This window comes from Paramisgurnus dabryanus, chromosome 12 (assembly GCF_030506205.2).
Source record: "Paramisgurnus dabryanus chromosome 12, PD_genome_1.1, whole genome shotgun sequence".
NCBI lineage: Eukaryota > Metazoa > Chordata > Actinopteri > Cypriniformes > Cobitidae > Paramisgurnus > Paramisgurnus dabryanus.
In genome coordinates, this window is record NC_133348.1 from 15,010,264 (window position 1) to 15,033,079 (window position 22,816).

The window sequence follows — 22,816 nt, forward strand, 5'->3', positions numbered from 1 at the left end:
CTCTTGTGTTTTTTGTGATATAGAGGGTTTACATCATCATCATCTGTGAGTGATGAACGGTCAATCTAAATTTAGCCTTAAGAACCGGGTCATTAATAGTCACTGGCCCATCACACCCACCTACAGCGAGAGAGTTTTTAATGATGCACAAAGCACTGTTTCGTTCTTAGTCCCCCAGCATACACTAGATTATACTGTTTTAATATGTTTCTTTAAGACACGTAGGCCTAAGCGAGAAGATTGGTGTCTAATATCCTCTTTCTGTACATGCACTAAATTCCAATAGATCTTTACGTATAGAGAGGAGAATGCACGGATACAAGGACTGTTTTATACAAATAATTTTTTCTTCTGGTCAATTGTTTTGTGTCTTTGCCAGCAATGTCAACATGTAAAGTTAAAGCACGTCTGTGCAGCTCAAGCCATCATACTTAATTCACCTAATACAGGTTTACATACTGTACTGTAAAAGCTGCATAAGATATAACATGGACGAAAGCCAAGATGCAGAGCCGTGTATGCAAATTTATAGGGTAGGGCAGCTTTTGAAAAACAGCAAAGCATAAGTAAGTGTATTAAAATGAGTAATTTCCAGTCACATGTTAGCCTTTTCGCAGCGCTGCTGAGTATAGGATGTTTTAATAGAGCCTGTCGCATGTCAACTGTATCTGCAGAGTGCCTTGTTCGAGGGCGTATGTGCACTGGAGCGCGCCCAAGGTGAAGGCGGGGCGTTGCAGCGACAGCCGCAGCACTTGCAACTTTAATTGTTTGGGTTCCCAATAAATCAAACGTGTCCCCGGAGTTTATTTATTTAGAAAGCATATTAGACAAATTAATCATTCCCAGGAGCATTCCAAATAGAGTATACATTTCATAAAGAAAAAGCTTGCATCACTGTAATTTTGTGAGGATGTGTGTGTGTATTTGTGTGTTGTTTGTGTTGTCTCTGTTAGGGTAAGGTTTGACTGGACACTGTTGACGTCAGAGCTGGATAAACGTCACTATTGACCCTCTAGGCTGCTTCTCTCTTCTAGCTTTTAGTCCTTCCTTTAGCCCATTTTTAAGCCTGATGACTGAGATACTGTACAGGCTGGGATTGACACACACACACACACACACACACACACACACACACACACACACACACACACACACACACACACACACACACACGCACACACACACACACACATTATTGGTTTTCTTTTACTTGTGTTTATGTATTTTACAGTTGAGCAAGCTAAGCCAATACTCAAACTCTTGTTTTGTTTTCTCTGTTATACCGGCAGATTTTTATTGCTCAGATTTTGCTCTTTTAATACTGTGTCTCACGATATTTTATGGATGCTTTTTATGCTTTTCATTTATGAATAAACTTAGTCTGAGATGTTTCTGTTAAAATTGCTCAAGAGAAATACATGGGACACTTGTTAAAATACATTAACAGCATGGAGCTACAGTATAAAATGAATTTAGATTGTATATACATTTAAACAATGGCGTAGCAAGTCAGTCTCGGGCCCATATGCAAAAAAATTTACGGGCCCCCTTAAGCAAAAGCCCCCCCCTCAACCTTGCCGTTGGCACTGTTAACTGTGGCGCGCAGGTCTGTTAACAACATATACTTTTAATAAGGTAGTCAAATATTTTCCCTTTACTTTTTAAACTTTAAAGGGTAGAATTAAATAAATACAAAATGTTTTAGGTAGTTTTTGACTCGTGACTAACTAGTCTACAGCAGCTCCAGAGTGCAAAAATAAATAAATAAACGCAAACAAGAAATGACAGAGAAATTAGCTCAGACATTACTGAGAAATAAGAAATCTCTACACATGATATGCATACAAAAATATATTTATTGCAGCCACAAATAAAAATTAAATTGAAAAATAATTTTATCATTAAAAGCTGGGGCCACAAATGAAAATTAAATAGAAAAATAATTTTATCATTAAAAGCTGGGGCGGGCCCAGGGCCGGGCCCCCTATTGGCCCGGGCCCATTTGCACGTGCATACCCTGCATGCCCAGATGCTACGTCATGGCATTAAAAAAAAAAATTGTGACTAACTTATAAAATAAAGTTGAATTAGCCCAAGTTAATTTTTTAAGTTACAGCAACTCATCACCAGTCAAGATATACTTTCTTAGTTGAAAGGATATAAGTTGATTATACTTTTAAAAAAAAATGAAGTGACTTTTTCTACTGAAATAATCTGAAAAAATCTGGATGTGGGTATGTGATGCAAAATGTTTGAGTTCATATTGAAATCTTTAATAATATACTGTAGATTTTATTGCAAACTTGGCAAATCTAAGCTCAGTTTGTGAAATTGATGAGATTTTGTCTGCTATTCTAATGAAGACATTTATAAAATCAGACACAGGAGATATAAGCAGCAGTTTTCATTTGCTCTCCATTTAATCTTACTGATGTCAAGGAGAAATAATTGAGATCGCTTCTGTGATTTCTTTTTCTTTTTTTATAGGTAAGTTAATGTCTGAACCAGTCTGATTCACTTAGTGAATCGATTTGATTTGTTTTTGTATTTTTTGCTAGGATTTCCTTCCTGTCATTTTTACCCCACACCCATTGCCCCTGACCTCACCATATCAGCCAACTCCTCTGTGTGTTATTACCTCATTACATGATTGAGCACTGGTGTACAAAGTAGGCGGACACAGGTGCACAGAGGATGTATGAGATTCAAGGCGCGTCTTTATCCGCACACACACAATATCCTCTGGTATCTTCCATACCCGTCACTTCAAAGTGTCTGTGATGGATGGACGAGATCAGCCACTGAATGACTGTACGGGCTTCCTCTAGGTGAAGGATGATGCACTCAAGTACAGTGCCGCAACTTTGGAACGCAGCCGAAATTGTGTCATTTCTCAAGGCACTTCGTATTTGTTAAGCTGGTAGTTGCGTAGATGCTTTGAAGGTTTCTTTTTGCGTTTATCTTGGGTTGGGTATTGAATAATAGAATAATGACGTGCTGATGATGTTTAATCACTCGGAAGTAAATCAATAATGCCACTTTGACACTTTTTTTAATATGTACTGTATTTTGAATTTTTATTTAGAGTAGCAGCATTAAAGGAAAACACCACCGTTTTTCAATATTTCACTATGTTCTTACTTCAACTTAGATGAATTAATACATACCCATCATTTTTCCAATGCGCACACTAAATCTTTGTACGGTGCGTCATGAATGTGTTAGCATTTAGCCTAGCGCCATTCATTCCTTAGGATCCAAACAGGGATGAATTTAGAAACACCAAACACTTCCACGTTTTCCCTATTTAAAGGCTGTCACATGAGTGACGCTACACATCTGCCTAATATCCTTATGATTGTTGGCATAAAAAACAATATTTTTGAATGTATTGTTGGCTATTGTTAAAAATATACCTTTGCTACTTGTACAGGTATTATTGGTTTTGTGGTCCAGGGTCTCACATGTGACACTATACATTAAATTCCACATAAATGATACATTTACTTTTTCATAAATAAACTTCAAACATGTTATCATGCACATAAAATATAAGGTGCTCCGGAGACATTAAATATTAATTATTAATGTTCGCCCCCGTTTAATACATTATCTCTGTTGCGGAGAAATTGCTGTTTAGTTTAATGCTTACTGTTTTTCCAATACAAATCCCAGTTCATGAATGGATGATGAGCAAATATGTACCCTGTCTATGAAATCCAGGCTAAATCTCATAATCTAAGAATGAGTATGGAGCATCAAAGTTTTCACATATATGGTCATGATGTAGGATGATTTTATATATATATATATATATATATATATATATATATATATATATATATATATATATATATATATATATATATATATATATATATATATATATATATATATATATATATATATATACTGTACATACCCATCTTTTTCCTATATATATAGAAGAACCAGAAAGTAACAATGCAGATATGCGATATATATATATATATATATATATATATATATATATATATATATATATATATATATATATATATATATTAGGGCTGGGCAAAAAAATCGATTTTTCGATTAATCGATTTATAAAACGTGGTCGATTAAAAATCGATTCTCAAAGAGCAGAATCGATTTTTTTCATATGTATTTCCGCAAACATTGAACGGAGGAATGGAAGCATTTTAGATTTTGCAAGCAAGACGTGTTGTGGCTTTTAATTTCTTTTTATTAATTACCCACTTGTAAACTGCTGTTCACTGTTCTTTTTTATTAATATAGTATGTGTATTAAATCTATATTCATTGAGTTGAATCGAGAATCGAGTATAAAAACCTACCTGAGAACCAGAATCGAAAATTTAATCGAGAATCGGAATCGAATCGATTTGATAGCTTGTGAATCGAAATCGAATCGATCTGGAACATCTGAATCGATACCCAGCCCTAATATATATATATATATATATATATATATATATATATATATATATATATATATATATATATATATATATATATATATATATATATATATCGCATATCTGCATTGTTACTTTCTGGTTCTTCTATAAAGCTTTCCTGTCTAAATACCTTCACAGAAACCTCAGGCAGGTCGTGCTTGTGTTCATAACCCTCCCCAGTGTAAGACCCCATTACATACATCATTATTCATGCTTGTGTTCTCCTGTCTGCACCCTGGTCTCATTGCCAACAGTTTGAGCTCCAGCGATTAGCCATTTAATCTGTTTTAATTGTTTTCTCTCCCGTTTTGATTATATACGCACATATGCGTTTTGCACCCCCACCTTTCTCTATCTCTTCATCTTTTCTTGCTGTGGAAAATGACTGTGGTTCCCAGTAGAGGTTATCATTAAATTGTATCTCTAGAGCACACACACAGGCACTATTTGTCAAACCATGCATACTATAGTACTTCACCCATAAGCCTATTTCATAAATTACATAGAATAGTATTGATCATAAAATAATTAATTAGCAAACTTAAAGTGTTTTTACTTGGTCCTGTTTGTATTTTGTGTTTTTTTATTATTTATTTAAGGATTGATGTCTAAATGTAGGGTGCAAGGGGTATGGATGTCTTTTTGGTGGCGTAGAGTTGTATAATCACTGTGTTAATGATTGCTTTTTGTACAAAGAGCTGTAATTGGCCCCTCTCATCGTGAGCTCTGTCAATGTAGAGACCACTTGTGCGTTGAATTCCCTGTTGATAACCAAAGATTACAAGCGATTATTACGAGTTTTTGAGACTTCAGTCCTGATAACCGGAGAACATGAAGTTTAACATTTTAAGATGACATGCATGTGAAGTGATACATGCAGTCTGTTCTCATTCATTAGCTTTTTGACAGTGAATGACAGATTTTATTGCCAGTAGCTGGGCCTGAGGGATTGGCAGAGGAAATTAACTTGTATGTTGGCCACAAAGGGTGAACAGTGACTGACATGCGTTGTACTAGAGCAGTACTCATAAAATGGCCTAAATAATTGCCCTATAAAGAACTGAAAATGTGTGAGTGACACGGCCATGGGACATCCTGCATGAGTTTATGTACATATACAGAATTTTTTTTTAAATCATTTTTATTATGTTTGTGTTGATTGAATGCAAAACCATAAGTGAATTTGGAGATTCAAGATTTTGGAAGGATAGCGATTTTTTTTTTTCAGTCATACTGTCTTTTATTCCTGGTTCTCTCCTTAACTTAGTACCCTTTTAGATTTGGCCGGCCCGGTGTGGAGTGTTACTGTCAGCATGAGAGCGGAGCAGCCGTCATCCAGCTACAGTTTCTCATAAATGAGGTGAGCGTTTCTCTTTTTCCTCTCTTCCTGTGTCCCGCACAGCCCCATGCTAAGAGCCAATATCCCCGGAGCTCCAAGAGGCTGTTTAAATAATCCAGGATGAAGCCTCAAGGGGCTTAGATGATCCCTTAACTCTGAGCCTTTGCTGCCATATACCCTCTTGTCCTCCAGAGTGGCCCTGGGGGGACCCTACAGTAGAGGCAGATATTAGCATTATCTCCCTAGAGTGTTGCCAACAGCTGAGACCACAGGAATCTCTTACACTAAGCCGTCGCGTAGATAGTATTCCTTAGTGTACAAATGATTTATTTACTGTACATGCACTGGAGAAGTATAAAGCATATTATAAGTATGTGCGTTCACTGGGAATCAAACCTTGACCTCAGCTTTATTGCATAATGATTTGTTGAGACCACAAAACCAGTCAAGTAGCACGGATATATTTGATTTATATTTGATATTTGATTATATTTCTTTGGTTCCAAAACCCAATAAATCCATTTTCTATACCAAAAAAGTGACAAGGTTATTATTATTATTACATAAAAAATTAGAATCCATAATTTGATTTTCAAACATTTAATATAAAAACTGATTATTTTTCCGCAAAATGTAATAAATCTTGATGGTTTTTCTTTCAAAATACTATAAATCTATTGAATCAATCTATAAATGTGCATTCATCTTTGCCATGTAATATTCATTTAGTTGTCTAGTGGTATACACTGATAAAAAAACATTAATGGCTTTAATAAAAACACTTACTGTCATTAAGAACACTGTCATTGCTGCTGTCATCCTTGGGACGTCGTCGCTGAACTTTTTCAAAAGCGATCAGCTGTAAAATGTTTTGGTCCTGCTCGATTTTTGTTGACTTTGAGTAAAATAATGGAAAGTTTTTCATAAGATCCCCTGAGGTCAATGTGTTAGCATGACAAAAGCTTGATGCTGTGTGGGAGAACAAGCAACAGCCGACATTTTTCCTTCACCCGAGTGCCTCTCATGTAAATTATTCAAATTTGATGGCTTACATTTCGTCCCCACCACAGGTTTATCAATGCCATCAAAATTACTATTTTGTTTTGTTTGTTTGTTGATCATAAAGTACAGAGTAGATGAGGAAAACACTGAATGCCACCATTAATGTTTACAATGCGTGAAATGGTGCACTGTGATTGGTTAAGCGGATTTGTTGCATTCTGCAGAGAAAGAGGACTGGCGTTTATCGCGATTTGGAAAAAAGGGAGAAAAGATGACAGAATAACATGGCAGATATCAGTTTTTTTGCGTAAAATGAATGAGTTTACTTATACTGCTGATTTTGTAGTTACCATTTTTTTTTTATGGCATTTATCGCGTTTTGCAACCAAACTCTTCATGTGTAGCAATAGCCAACAATACAGTTTATGGGTCAAAATTATACATTTTATTTTAATAAAAAAAAAAAATTTATATTATGTAAAGATCACGTTCTGTGAATAAATTTAGTAAATTTCCTACCGTAAAAAAGTATTTTTCAGTAGCAATATATGTTGCTAAGGACTTCATTTGGACAACTTTAACATTTTCTCAATATTTAGATTTTTTGCATCCTCAGATTCTGGACTTGACCAAATATTGTCCTATACTAACAAACTATACATCAATGAAAAGCTTATTTATCTCAATTTCAGGGTTACAATTTGTTGATACTGTATGTTTCATGACATAAGACCCTGACAAAGTTTAGATTTATTTTACTTTCCTGAATGTTTTTATGGTGACACGTATGCTCATCGGAATTTTATTTACTAACTTTTAATTATATTTAGACTGCATATTAAATTTGATAAATATGAACTCACTGGTTTCTAATAAATCTGCCCATTTGTACATTGATGTCTTGAATCTATCTATCAACAGCTATAAATAAAAATTGGCGGCCGGTTAATTCTTTTTATGCATGGCGCACGATGCGAAGTTCATCACAACATGTATGTAGCCCGTCGTGTGTGGTTTGTAATTTCAGAATATGGGTTCAGCGTGTGGAGTTAACCTTTGTGCATCACGTGTCTTGTCAAAATAAGTGTATGGGGTCAGATTTGTTTCGTATTTCTGAATAAATATACTATGATCCACAAATAAATATAGAGAGTTTCATAAATATTTTTTAAATCCACAAATGCACAATAAGCGAACCATAAATATATGTTAGATATTTCATAAAAAGGAAGGAAATTCACAAATAAATAAAATGGGATTTGCAAATGAATTTTTTTTTATAAATATATATTTTTATTTTATTTATATGTGAATGGCTTCCTGCGCATTTGTGGATCGCTTTCTGTGCATTTGTGAATCGCTGCACACATTTGTGGATCGCTTTCTGTGCATTTGTGAATTGCTGCACTCATTTGTGGATCGCGTTCTGTGCATTTGTGGATTTGAAACATTTCTAACGTCAAGATGTGCACAAGAATCCACAAATAGGTGGACTCCGCCCACCGTCTACTCCAGCCAATCAGACAACAAGCACACTGTGCTGACCAATCGTGGCAAGATTTCCCTCCAACCAATCACATTTTGTTTTACTGTTAGGTTGGGAACACAGTTGAATTTCATCAGGCAATCTTTTGTAGGCTGCATACATCATCAAGACTGTCTTATTTAAAAAAAATAACTATTATAAAGTTGACTATTATTCTCAGTTAATCGGTAATTGTTGTAAAATGCTTATGATTTGCGGATGTAATGCTCAGTTAACTTAAATTAAGCAGACGTGATGACTTATGCAGCCTGCATATGCGACCTCCGGAGGTTGCAGCCTTCCGATTGAGGAACGGGCACTGTTGACAGTTGTCAATAATTCTTTACTAGGGATTCTCTTAATACACTTTGTGGTAAGGTATGTCAAGGTTAATATTTGTCAAATTAAATTGATTAAAACCGGTTTTAGCAGTAGTTTACTCCACACGTGGCTTTTTGGTTCCTTTTGTTGCCGTGTTGGTTTGTTTCCTGGCTGACAGTAACTAAGTTTAGCATTTTGTAAATTCTGTTAATATAGCATATAGCCTTTCTTGAAATAATCCGGCTACAATCTTAAAGAAGCCTTGGTTTCAATTTTGCTAATCCCTTATGTAATATCAAACTCCTGTTCTCAGGTAATTTGAATCCTTTTAAGGTTCCATTTTAATGTGAGGTGGAAATTGGAAAGGCTTGTATAGTTTGGTCTGTTCCTGATTATTTATATTATTTGACTAAATTATCAATAGTTGAAGAACAAAATACTGTTTTATTAGATTATAATCTATAGTTTGGAATAATACTATATATAACCCATTATATTTACTATTAATTTAGTAATTTCCCTGGTTTTTGAAGCAATGCAACTTTGTAATAAAAACACTATAGAAATCTGGCTTGGCTTAACTTAAAAATAAATTTACACCCCATTTAGAAATTACAGATGTGTGTGTGTGTGTGTGTTTGTTTACATTTAATATTTAATTTACTTAAGATAAGATATTGTGTTCTATATAAATCTGTACTACTTATTTCAGCACACTCTAACAAATGTCTGCATCTAAGCTTACACAAAGGATTAGCTTATTTATTTATTCCTTCAAATTATTGATTCATAAATAAATGAGTTCATTACACATTTCATTCATTCACTCCTGTCTACTGCAATTGCTGATTGAGAAACATGGCATTGACCTTCAGGCCTTGTTCATTAACACAGTATGACAAAAAAAATCAATATCCTCTTGAACTTGAAATATGAACACAAATTCATCCTTTACTTCAGAGAATTCCCCGCTCAGGACATTCCAGAGGGCATTTTGTTGATCGTCTGTAACACCTGGTCAAGTAAAGATGCAAGTCGTAAAACATATAAAAATCACATGAAATGATATGTAGCGTCTGTCATATCCCTTTTAGGCAAACATCTATCAGCTGAATGCACCCCCACCCCTAAAAAACACACACAATAAAAAACAAATAACATACCAGTTGTTTGATTGCATACTTGTGTAAAAATCCATCTTACTTCTATGAATTTTAAGTAAGAGCATAAGCTTGTTCAGAGCATAAAGGGAAAATAAAAACAACACTGTAAGACTATCTAACAGCTTTGACATATTAAACCTTCTTGACATTAAGATGTAGACACCACAGAAATTTCTTGTTCATTTAAAAGATACCATAATGTGTAATTAAATGATCAGTTCTGTAGTAGGAGACGAGGTAAAACACATTTGTTTTGTCATGTCATAATAAAATGTACCACGTTAGATACAAACTATCTGTAAGCAAATGTCACTACATAACTATAACGGTAGCGAAGACTACTCTGAAGTGTAGGGGGCTAGTTACGAATGAATATAGCAGTGTACCAGGGTGTCTGTCAGAACACAATAGAGAGCGTTGAACCAACTTGAGCTGTTTATTAGGCACACAAGAGAACATACATTAGATAGGAGAGAGCCAGCATTCAGTATTTATAAGGGTAGCACACACAGCACAGAACTCTGAATGAGAGGCACAACTTGGATAGCAGAGCAGTCGTTGATGAAGGTAATGGTGAATATTGGTAGTAGTCCTTTAATGAAGCTCTGCACAGGATGAGGGTATGCTCCTTTAAGAGAGATAGGCCAGAGCTGTATTTATGAGCTTGGTTGCATGGCATGTGAATGGAGATGCATGAGTGCCTGGCTATATATGAGAGCTTAGCCAGATCATAGGCATGTGTAGATGTGGTTTCCCTGCAACAGATAACAACAGGATTCCCAAAGTAACACTAATGCTAATAAACATACATAACAATGACAAATTAGCTACAGCTTCTCCCCTCATAAGTTATCAAAATAAAATAAACAGACGTGTCTCAAATGACACATTTTACACCATTAGCAGTGTTTACACAACGTATGTAATATAACTGACATTATTACAGGATAAACACATTGATGAACAGCAAAAGAAAGTGATTTATATAACGTTACAGCGTAGTAGATTCACAGTTTAGCTAATAACATGTTAGCGCTATTAATAACGGAAATTTTAACATGCAAACCTAACTGTACCCACTTTAATGACGCACATGAACACACCGCTTAACAATCTGGTGCTATTGTCTCCACAACAACATGATTCATGCCTCACACAGCGAGACACTTGTACAAAGCTAGCGCTCTTCCGCCATTGCTTTGAGTGAGCGATACTCGCTGTCATAATAAAAGTCCTCCTCCGTCTGGGTCTTTTGCACAATGTTTCTAGAAAAGACTCTGTGATTGGTTGAAGGGAGATCGTGCCACGATTGGTCAGCACAATGTGCTTGTTGTCTGATTGGCTGGAGTAGACGGTGGGCGGAGTCCACCTATTTGTGGATTCTTGTGCACATCTTGACGTTAGAAATGTTTCAAATCCACAAATGCACAGAACGCGATCCACAAATGAGTGCAGCAATTCACAAATGCACAGAAAGCGATCCACAAATGTGTGCAGCGATTCACAAATGCACAGAAAGCGATCCACAAATGCGCAGGAAGCCATTCACATATAAATAAAATAAAAATATATATTTATAAAAAAAAATTCATTTGCAAATCCCATTTTTTTTATTTGTGAATTTCCTTCCTTTTTATGAAATGTCTAACATATACTTATGGTTCGCTTATTGTGCATTTGTGGATTTAAAAAATATTTATGAAACTCTCTATATTTATTTGTGGATCATAGTATATTTATTCAGAAATACGAAACAAATCTGACCCCATACAAGTGCATGCTGCAGATGCGTTTAAAGGGTTTATGATAAAAGAGACACTAGCGTTTGCGCATAATCTCGCATAATCTCATGCGTAATCAGTGTTTTCCGTTAAGGGAGTGTCTTGCGTGTATTTTGTGAACGTGAGCGTCTCTTTTATCATAAACGGTTTTGACGCGTGTGCAGCAGGCACTTATTTTGACAAAACACGTGATGCACATGGTTTACATGACGCAACAAACAGATATTTTGAAAACACAAGCAACACACATGACACTCCGAACACTTATTTTGAATTTGCACCCCTTGGAAGAGCAGTCACGAGCCCCACTGGAATCCACTTAACTGCAGTTTAAAAAAATTCAGGGTTGTTTCAACCTGGTTGGGTCAGAAAGGGACAAACCGAACTGTTGTGTTACAAATTAACCTATGCTGGGTTGTTTCAACCCATTGGTTGGTCAAATATATGGACATTTCCTAGGTTATTTTAACCCAACGATTTGTGACTCAACCATGGGTTGAAAATACTCATAATTTACCTGTCAGTTTTATAAATAAATAAGAATTGGTGCATGTTAATGTGTCTGAATTACTCTCCATATAGTTGTATGCATGTGTGTGTTTGTGGCTCAGCAGACCAAGCAAAGCCTGCACACACACACACACACACACACGCACACACACACACACACACACACACACACACACACACACACACACACACACACACACACACACACACACACACACACACCTGGGAAAAGCACAGCCCCAGCTTTATATTCAGTCTCATACATTCAGTGTTTATGTGTGTGTGTGTGTGTGTGTGTGTGTGTGTGTGTGTGTGTGTGTGTGTGTGTGTGTGTGTGTGTGTGTGTGTGTGTGTGTGTGTGTGTGTGTGTGTGTGTGTGTGTGTGTGTTTGGTCTGAATATGGCAGTGTCTAGATAGAAAGGAGATATTCTGTGGTAGCATCTCTCCTCCTTTCTTCTGTCTATCCCACCCACACTGTCTCTCTTTCGATGTATTTTTCCACTCGGCTCCGTTTCTCTCACACACATACTGTATATTCACCACCCACCACTGTAGCTAGAATCTTTCAAGCCTTCAAAAAGTTTACAGAATTAATATGTTGTCTCTACTGGATTATTTGTGTATGTGTCTGTAACTTCATGAAGATATTTTTAATATTATCCTGTTTATATGATTGCATGAAAAAGACTTGTATAACACTGTAAACCTTTATATCAATATTTCATTTATTAATACCAAGGCACATCAAAATTGATTTATAATGCTTTTATGTTATACAGTTTCTTGTAGCTTTTATTTGTTACTGCTAACTATTGTTGATGGCTATTATTAATATTCAACTTTTCGGACCATTAGTCAACAAATGCTGCGTAAAAACTCTAATGATGGTGGCGGGCACAGAGGTGCACCTGTTATTCAACCAAGCTGAGATCTCACTAAAAGCAGACTCACTTAACAGTCAATGTCATTTCAAGTTCATTTGGAAAAATTTCACTTAAAATTGGTGCTGTCGAATGATGAAAGCAAGAGTTAAGTCTGTAATTAAATAAATTCAAGACTTGAATTAAAAAAATTCAGTGTTCCTGTAGCTCATGCATTGGAGCTGTGCAAAATCTCATGGGTTTAATCCCCAGGGAACACACGTACTGCTAAAATGTATACATTGTAATGCACTGTAAAGCACAAAGGATTATGCCAAGTGCATAAATATAAGATACTGTAGGCAGGAATCTAATGGTAGCATGGTGGCCTTAGACTTTTGCACAGTACTAAATGTGTATTTTTGCACCATCGATTCTTTTCCAAATGTATTTTTCCAACCTGTCTTGAATGCACCTTCACTCTCTCTTTCTCTTATAGGGGGCGCTGGTGAGTGCTTTGGCCGATGATAGTATTCACCTGTGGAACCTGCGGCAGAAGAGACCAGCTGTACTGCACTCACTCAAGTTCAACAAGGAGAGGTTAGCCATGTTTATTTTATCTACATATGCTCTGAATGTGTGTGTACATGTGTGGTAACGTATCACTTACACACTGACACAGATCAATAACGCACATGCGTCTGCGTTGATCTTATTGAGTCTATGGGGCTGCAGCCACACCTGATACCTCAATCTTTACGCTTACACTCTCCTATTATTCCAGTTCAGCTCCCTCTTTTCCAGTCACTGTTGGTACCCAGGTGCAGCTCTGAACACACCAGCTGTTTCTGTGTTGGGCGCAAAGGGAGGCAGTCAGCATGTGTAGTCATAGTGTTTGCACACAATAATCCAATGGCAAATGGGGAAAAAGATAAGTGGAAAAATCCAGAGAGATGCTTTTAAGGGGGAGGGGTTCAATAGCTTTGTAGTAGTAATGATGTGGACAATCCTATGAGTCTGTGGTTTACCTGAACAAGTGGTCGAATCATCTTAAGGAAGCACTATATAATTAGGTTTGTTTTGGGTTTATCTGACACTGATTGGTCTTGTTTTATAGACACAGGTTTATCCAAGAGTATTGTACCATGAAAACTCTCTAAAAGCTTAGGCACAACATCATATTAGCATGCATATTAAAGCATCGGTGTTAAAAAAATCAAAAGTGTATTAAAATCTTGTATAAATTGAAAGTGTATATATAACAATTACCCTACTTAAAAAAACTAGTATATGTCACTAAGCGAATGGTCTTTTGAGTTAATTAGGCAGTGTAACCCAGTGTATCATAACAGTCTAAACCAGTGGTTCTCAAACTAGAGGTGGGGCATGATGCTGGGGGCCCCCAGTTCAATGACAATTTTATAAAAATATATTAAAGGTATAGCGTAAGATTTTCCAGATTTTTTTAAAAGAACTGCCCCTCCATTTTTTTTTTACCTGCTCCAGAGAGGGAACGCTTATTAAACACGTGCACTAGAGAGAGAGAGCATGCACGAGCCTAGTTTTTCTCTTCGCTCTGTTTACAATTTGCTGTCGGCATGTTTACCGTGTCTGCGCGGTTCGTGCCTTTTGCCAGGGCTAGCATTGCTAATCATAGCTTACATCAACTTTTACTAGCAGTGATTTTAAATGGATTTCTCCAAATAGCATGCCAAACTTTACCTGTCGAGTAGAAACTTCACATGGGAAGCCCAACCTGTGCTTTTAGCGCACGCCAGCGTGTGAAATAGTCTCCCAAAAACACTTTCTTCCGAGGCCTTTCTCTTCTTGTCATACAATTCGTAGACACTTTTTCTCTAGCGACCCCCAGACATTTTGAAAAAACACGGTGAGAATGGGAGCTTCAATGAATGGCTGAAACCGTAGACCACCACACATATACACCTGAAAATGCGCATGTGGAGAAAGCACGTACGACTGCCTTACGTCAACATATCACCAGAATGATTGACATCTGGGATGACCAATAGTCTTGATGATCTTGAAAATCTTCCGCTATACCTTTAATTTATCGTATTTTGTATAATTATACCCCAGAAATATAAGGCTAATAACCAAAAGCAGTATATTGTGTAATTTAATATGTTTTATTTAATTAAAATGTAAAGATTTAGAATATTTTATGTCATACATTTTCTTTGGGGGCCCACAAACAAGTGCACCCAACACAAGGGGGGCCGCATGCCAAAAATGTTGAGAACAACTGGTCTAACCCATGTCCTTGTTGTTGTTTTTTTCCAGAAGCTTTTGTGTACCAAAAATCATAATTTAGTTCATACTTATTATAAGAATGACATTATTGATCACTTAGTTGCATTAAAGTACAGTATATGGCAGTTCAGAGACTAGTAGCAAAAGCGCAAACATTTTGAAAGCAAATGTGACGTAATGACTTCACAGATATGCAAATTAGTACGTCAAGAATCGATTCTGAATCGAATCGGGACCCTAAGAATCAATTCTGAATCTATTCATGAGGGTCCAAGTGTTTCCCACCCATAATACTTAATAGTTTAATTTAGTTTTGTAGTTATAAATACTATAATATTGTTATAATTTCTAGTTAGAATACCTACACTGTAAAAAAATCCTTGTTGCACTTAAATTTTATGTTTATAATCAACTTGAATTAACAATTAATTTCAACATTCTTGGCTAGTGAGAAGATGCTATGAATTATAAAAATAAAGTTAAATTAGCTTAAGTAATTCAAGGAATATTTACAGTGTATATACTTTTAAGCAGAGGTTTATAACTTTTTTCAGGCTAGGAACCCCTTAATGGATAGAAAGGAGGAGCAGGGACCCCCAGTATATGTATCAAATTATGACTTTATTTGTTATTATTTATAAAACATACTTTGTAATTATGGTGATGTTACAAAGAGACAAAAATAAAATGTAATGTAATTGCTGAAAATGTTTTAATTTACCTGAATACATTTTATTGTGGGTACGTTATGCTTTTCATTTAAAGTTTTTTTGTTATTAGCATATTAATCAAAATTTGTTTGATGTTTACTTTCATTTGTCCCAAAATATTATTTTGCATTCAAACAATATTTGGAGAACCCCCCGTTAAAGACCCATGCTTTAAATTAAAAACTATTTTAAATCTTGACTAGTGATCCGTTGCTACAGTATAACTTGTAATGAGAAGTTAAAATAGCTTAACTTAATTTGATGGCCAATTTCAGGCAGTTACATTTTTCGTGTATCCATCTTGGCCTTTGACCCCTATTCTGTGTCCCAACCAAACACTTGCTAAGTACACAGTGTGCTTACAAGTAGTAGTGAAAACAAGGTGTAAATGCTGACAGGAATCTGAAGCATACTTGCAGCTTAAAAGTAATAGAAATCTGTGATAGCATCTCTCCTCAGTAAATAAAAGTTTTGCTTTATAATAGGCCTCCCTCAAAACACTAAAAAGTGGGTACTATTTGAAACAGTGTCTTAAAAAGAAAAAAATGCATTTTAAGGACACTTCAGTCAGCATTGCAGTACTCTCTGGCAAGATTTGGAGACTTTAAGACCTTTAATCGCACTCACACAGCTATAGATCAGAGCAGGGAGGTTGTAACCTTCTGATTCGAGCTGGACAGCTGTTGACTCTAATAAGAGATGAGGCAGCCCTTCACTTACAATCTGCACTGCTTCTGTTGATGAAAGCGACAACTCGCCAGCAGCGGATTTCAGGGTCAGTCAAGTTCTTGCCAAAAACACTATGCGCGTGTGTGTGTGTGTGTGTGTGTACAAGTCTGTATGTGTGTATCTGAGAAACAGGAGGCAGCGGGCATAGGTATAGTCAGTGATGTGACATTTATAAAGTGTCTTCTGCCACGACGTGGCTTGTCCCTGAGGAAACTATGAGGCAGCTAAGCCCCCAAGTGCAAATGAAGTGTCGTTTTGTGACGAGCTATTAAAATCCAGCTATTTATTAAAGCAGCAAACCATCAAGGTTTTACAAATCAATGTTAGTGTGGTAGCACTGCTTTTATTGTAATACTGGGTGATATAGCAGGAATTTTTTACTATCTTTGACTTTATGCTCTAATACTCTCTCTCTCTCCTGTTTGAATTAGCTTGTATTAGGTCTTGTATTTTGCTTATTTGTAAATCACTTTATGTACGGCGCCCAAATTAATAAATGCAAAATGTAAATCAATGTCTTTAATTTGATCTTTATATAATCTAATTGTCTAAGAGAAACATCTGCGATATTAAAGAGCTCTTAGATCCAACTAGATATCTATGAAAACCACTTTAAGATCAAGCACCAGTTCATGTTGGGAAAGAATTCTGCTTTATTTTTGGGAGGAACAGAGTTGAACCTGCTGTCAGGACACCATGACCATCACATGATCTGACATCCAAGAAGCTGTCAGAGGATGTTAGAACATCCAGAAAGGGAAAATAGAGAAACAGACTGTTAAAGAACGTCCTTGTCTGTCTGCTTTTTGAAGTAGACGTTAAAAGTACCACATTAAAACACATTCAGATCTCTGAGAGATGCTTGCACATTGACTAAAACGCTTGTGTTGCACTCAAGACATTAACTGTTTCACACAGACGAATAATGCAACTGATTTAAGCACTGCACGTTTTCCTTGTAAGCATTTACAGAATGAAGTAAAATTACATGCTAATTTAAGCAGGTTCCTTCCCCCATTTATATTTTTTCTGGTTGTTATGAACAGCTGGTCAAATGTGTGTTATATGGGAGCTTTGCCTGTAACATTTTGCCACTTGATTTTGAGTCTTGTTGTTTTTGTTTAGTGAACCCAGTGTGCATAGGTATTCAGACCTGAAGAAATCCGCATTCGGTTTTTCTCTTTGAGATGTTGTCTGTAAAATCAACGTTTCAAACCTTGAAGCCCACAGAACCCTTTTCCAACTTGCATGTGCAGATTTAGTCATTTGCATAAAAGACTATTTCATTTAAGGGCTTCCTGCACTGCTGTATTTGTCAATCTAGGCAGACGTATCTTTACATTCTCCAAAGATGCAGTCACGTTTGAGATCACATGTAGCAAGAAAAGCCAAGTTATAGGGATGCACCGATACCAATACGGGTATCGGCCTCGATACCACATTTTCTACAATACTCGTTAAAAGTCCCCCGATACCTGGAATCGATACCACGGTCTGAGAAATGTCTATGTTTGAGCGGCGTGTAAGGGGTTAATGCCTCTTGTGTTGTCCAAAGAGGCAGAGTTTACAACAAACTGGAAAACTAGTCCTTTGTTTTTTTGTTAAATTATAGGACTAAAGCTGTTACCTGTAAATTTAAATCATGTTTTTTTATTAAGTACTCTGTATCGGTATCGGCAAGTACTGAAATGCAAGTACTCGTACTCGTATTCCAAAAAAGTGGAATCGGTGCATCCCTACCAAGTTAGCCAATTTCTAAATCATTACACATCTTTTATGTAGGTTCACACTACAATTTACATTTATGCATTTGGCAGATGCTTCAACCCAAAGCAATGTAAAATACATTTGAGCTATGCATTTATCAGTGCTTTATCAACATGTTCAGCTGTATTTTATATTAATTCACCCTATATCAAGGTATAAGGCTATATATTTATATTATGTTTCTAGAGAACATGTATGGATTAATGGATCGTAAATTACATACAATGTATGTAAAGCATATGTGTGCATGAATGATTAGACCCAGTATTTTAGAGAAAAACTTCCTGTAACAACCTTGCACTCCATTATGGTGCGCTAACCAATAGAAAGTGTTAGTGAATGGATTTGCTCTTTGGTTGTTTGTGTATGTGTGTGTCCCTGCAGGAAGGCTCAGTAAAGAGCAAGCCAAATGTCAGGAGTGCAGGGCATCCGTCTGTCACGCTAATACACTCATTTAGCTCATTATCACACTGTTACAGAAGCCATCTATACGTAAACACAAACCTCAGTGTAACACATTGAGTGCTGGTGATATCTCTGTTTGTGGTTTTGTGCGAAACCACATTCATAACTTCCTGGTTGTTCAAGTAAAGCAACCAACGAAGTATGTTAGATGGTGGGGCAGTCGCAGTGAGTGTGTTTGATTTTAGCATGAACTCAATAAGCATTTAGGGGTTAGTCATCATTTACTCACCTTCATGTTGAAATACACCTGTATGAATTTCTTTATTCTGTTGAACACAAAAGAAGATATTTTTTATTAATGATGGAAACCACATAGTTGACGCTACCCATTGACTTCAGTAGTAGGAGAAACTAATACTATGGGTACCGTCAACTGTGTGTTTACCGTCATTTATTTAAACATCTTCTTTTAAAGGTTTACATTCATCTTCCTAGATTTAATTCATAAATTATTTTATCCATCCACACATAAAATAAAATGTTAAAGGGTTAATGTGAGGATCAAGTAAGGTAGAGTTTAGACAATGAAATGTCCTCACCAACTGTGTCTGAAATTGTATAGTCATTTTGGAATTGATGTGCCCTTGCAGATGTCATTGTTAAATTCTCTTTATGTGATCACACACAGTGATAGATGTGATTTAATTTGCCCTATGTTAATGAATGAATTAATTAACAAAGGATCATTAGATGTAATTATGCAAACGGTTCCGGAAATGACCATGCTTCTTTCTCTCTCTGTGTGTGTGTGTGTGTGTGATTGGAAGTTAGATTATTTTCTCAACTTTGTTTTATGCTTTGGTATTATTTGACTATTTTCCGATCACTAAATTCACTCCTATTTGTTGATTTATTGTTTTTTTGACCAGTCATGTCTTTAAATGTCTTGCAACTGGGTGTGCCTCACACATCTTGAAAAGTGAAGCCGCTGGCTCTTTGATCGCCCCCTGTTGGCTGGCTGCAGTACAAGTCATAAACCCCGCTCCTCTTCATGCAAACGAACGGGACTTGGCTCTAAATAAAAAACGATGTACACTTCCAGTAAAATTTTCCAAAGATGGTTAAGGTAGTTCTTATAACGCTGAAATATGTTCAATTCATTATTTTCTTGCTATGTTTTATTTTAGCTAATAACTTGATGGCATAGAAACGGGGCATGTCGTTATGAATGGAGTGGTTGAATTGGGCATGCAAGTGTTCGGGTGGAAGTTTGATAATGCGGCTCCGGCTCCACGGACGATTCCTTCTGCGCATGCCTTGGCTCCAAACTGATGTTTTTAGATTGAAGTCCTATCTGCTTGAATGGGGAAAGACAGATAACATTTTTAAGTGATTTCAGATGCCATGCATGTGCACAGGTTGGCAAGCATCTCACTCCCCATATTGGCCTTGTACATGCCACGTGCACACTTCAGCTTCAAATTCTCTAAATGTTTGTTTCATGTCTGTATGGACTCACTCCAGAAAATGCGATGATTGACACAGAAATAACCATAGCAACTGTCGTCTTGCGTGGTTACCATTCACTGCTTTGACCAAAATAAAATTACAGCATTATGTTCTGCAATTTTAATAAACCTCCTTCTTGGTGTTGTTTGTTGAATGCATTTGTAAGGCTGCTTCCCAGAGTGCTGTCTTGCAGTGTTGCCATGTTGTCCACATCTTTTTGGGCTTACATACTGTTGTGGCGCTTAACCATTTTTGACTTTGGCTTATGAAGCGATCAAGTTTTGGGTGTTATTAAAGTGGAATTGGGCCGGCCCAAATATTATTGGTCTTTGAGGTAAAGCGTTCGGATTTATTATGGCTTATCATAGAATTTTTCTTGTTTGCTGATTTTTATGTGCAATATCTGGCAACATACAGAAGTGAACGCTTGTACCACTGCAATTTTCTGAGACCCCCCCCCCCATTTATGCATTTATTTTTTTCAGAAGAGAGACCTGATAGTGTACTAAGTCAACAACTTGTTCATTTCGGTTCTGTACACACTATGCAGAGTTTCTGTAAATGCGGTTGTCACTATCTGCAATTTGTGCGAGTTAGGGGTTGTGCACACCAAAACTTTCAAACGTGTCTGAAAACGCCTGGAGGACGCCGAATGCCAACTGTTTTTTAGCTGAATGCCAGCTTTCTTCAGCTGAGCGCTTCAGTAGCTCTGATACTTCAGCTGTGAGCCGGTTTTCAGCCCGGAAGAAAACCGCTAGCTGCTGGCTTTTTTGGAAAACGTAGAGCTTCCATTGGAAACAATTGAAAACATGTGCCCGCCGCAGGCGTAAAAACTTTGGTGTGCACGGCCCCTTAATAAGGTAGTGGAATGCGGTTATCACTCCTATAAATTACTGAACTGTGTGTGTACAGAACAGGATTAAGCACTAAAAGCGAAGTGACAACCTAATGTAGCTGCAGTTTGTACAAAGCCACACAATGCAGCTAAATTTGGTTGTCACTTCCCCTTTTAATGCTTAATCCTGTTGGGTACACACACCTTTTGTTGGTCCTGGAACAAGATTCTTGTCAAAAAAAAAAACTCAACCGAAAGCCGAATAACCAAATAATTTTGCTATTTTTGGACTCATTATTTTGGTTGCCAAATATTCAGTGCATCCCTATTAAAATAATAACATGTGCTCCAGTAGTTTTATAAATACATTTGTTTGACAAAAATATGTGAGCTTTGCAAGTTGAATCTTTTAGATAATCCCATGAGAGTAATTTGCCTGTTTTAGTGTTGATGAAACAGAATCTCAGCCATTGACTCCTGTAACACTGCTTGCTGCACTTCTGTTCCTTAGGGACGCACAGCAAAGTGCATTTGGTTTGAGCAAGCAGAACACCACCGGCTTAGCTTAACAAAGCAATTTTATGCACAGAATAGAGTTGTGCCAATAGACGATACTATTGTGTATCGACGATCGTCAGACATATGGCCGATAGCATGCTTTCATGGCGATAGTTGGCAATAGTTATTATGATTATCATCATAGTTTCACATTAACATGTGCATTGCATGCTTTTCCTCGCATGAGAGGGTTTGTGGGCGTCACTTTGCGCAAGAGAGCTTGTAATGCACACTGATTCCTGCTCGCACGCACCTGGACTTGTAATGTGTCTTGATCGGACCTGAACGCACGTGTCATGGACTCTATCTAGCACCTGAACTTGTAATGCGCATTACTCAAACTCTTCCTTGCACATGAGCTTGTAATACGTGCGGCTCTGACTTTTTCTTGCACTAGAAAGGTTGTTAGGCACACAGGGGTTTAAAACCATTGAGTTTGTTGTTCCTGCTCCCTGGCACACAGGAGCGCCTGTGCTTTAATGACGCGCTTGGATTGATGGTATCAGATTTATGAAGGTTGTGGTCATGACAGTGTTGCCCTTGAAGTAAATCAGCTTCTTTTTTGTCCACCATTCAAGTGACAAAAAAATGAACAAATAAATAAATGAGTAAACTATTGCCCCGCCTTCCAATACTAGGATCTGCCGCAGATCCTCAGCAGGGTCAGGGAGGACAAATGCACAGTGTTGCTGATTGCTCCATTATGGCAAGACTAACCGTGGTTCCCCGACCTGAGGCAGATGACAACATCAGCACCATGGTTGATACCATTGAGGAAGAATCTCCTTTCCCAAACGAAAGGGACGATCTGGCATCCTCAGCCGGAACTGTGGAACCTGCATGTGTGGTCTCCTTGACGGCAACCTTCATGCCTTTCGGATGAGTATTAAAAACTTTAAGAGAGGTTAGGGCCCCTAGTCGCCTTTATGCACAAAAGTGGTCTTTCTTTTCTGACTGGTGTACAGCGAAGAGCTTAGATCCCGCAGATTGTGGTTTACAGCACATCCTTTCCTCAGTTTCTCAGCGGTGCCCGAAGACAAAACACTTTTGTTGAAAACCGCTCTCCTCCTTG

At 37.0% G+C, this 22,816-nt stretch overlaps 1 protein-coding gene and 1 long non-coding RNA gene across 2 annotated transcripts in view; one reads left to right on the forward strand and one right to left on the reverse strand.

Annotated features, from left to right (window-relative positions):
- The window catches only part of stxbp5a (syntaxin binding protein 5a (tomosyn)), a 117,444-nt gene that overhangs the window by 36,122 nt on the left and 58,506 nt on the right, over window positions 1-22,816 (forward strand). Inside the window, exons 4-5 of the mRNA XM_073811406.1 lie at window positions 5,738-5,819; window positions 13,460-13,560. Of these exons, the coding sequence (XP_073667507.1) occupies window positions 5,738-5,819; window positions 13,460-13,560 (183 nt within the window). The remainder of the gene's footprint in view (window positions 1-5,737; window positions 5,820-13,459; window positions 13,561-22,816) is intronic.
- Window positions 10,232-11,565, reverse strand: LOC135738729 (uncharacterized). Its single transcript, XR_010528768.2, has 2 exons — window positions 10,890-11,565; window positions 10,232-10,564 (listed from the first exon to the last, which is right to left on the reverse strand). It is a non-coding gene; the product is annotated as an uncharacterized lncRNA (long non-coding RNA).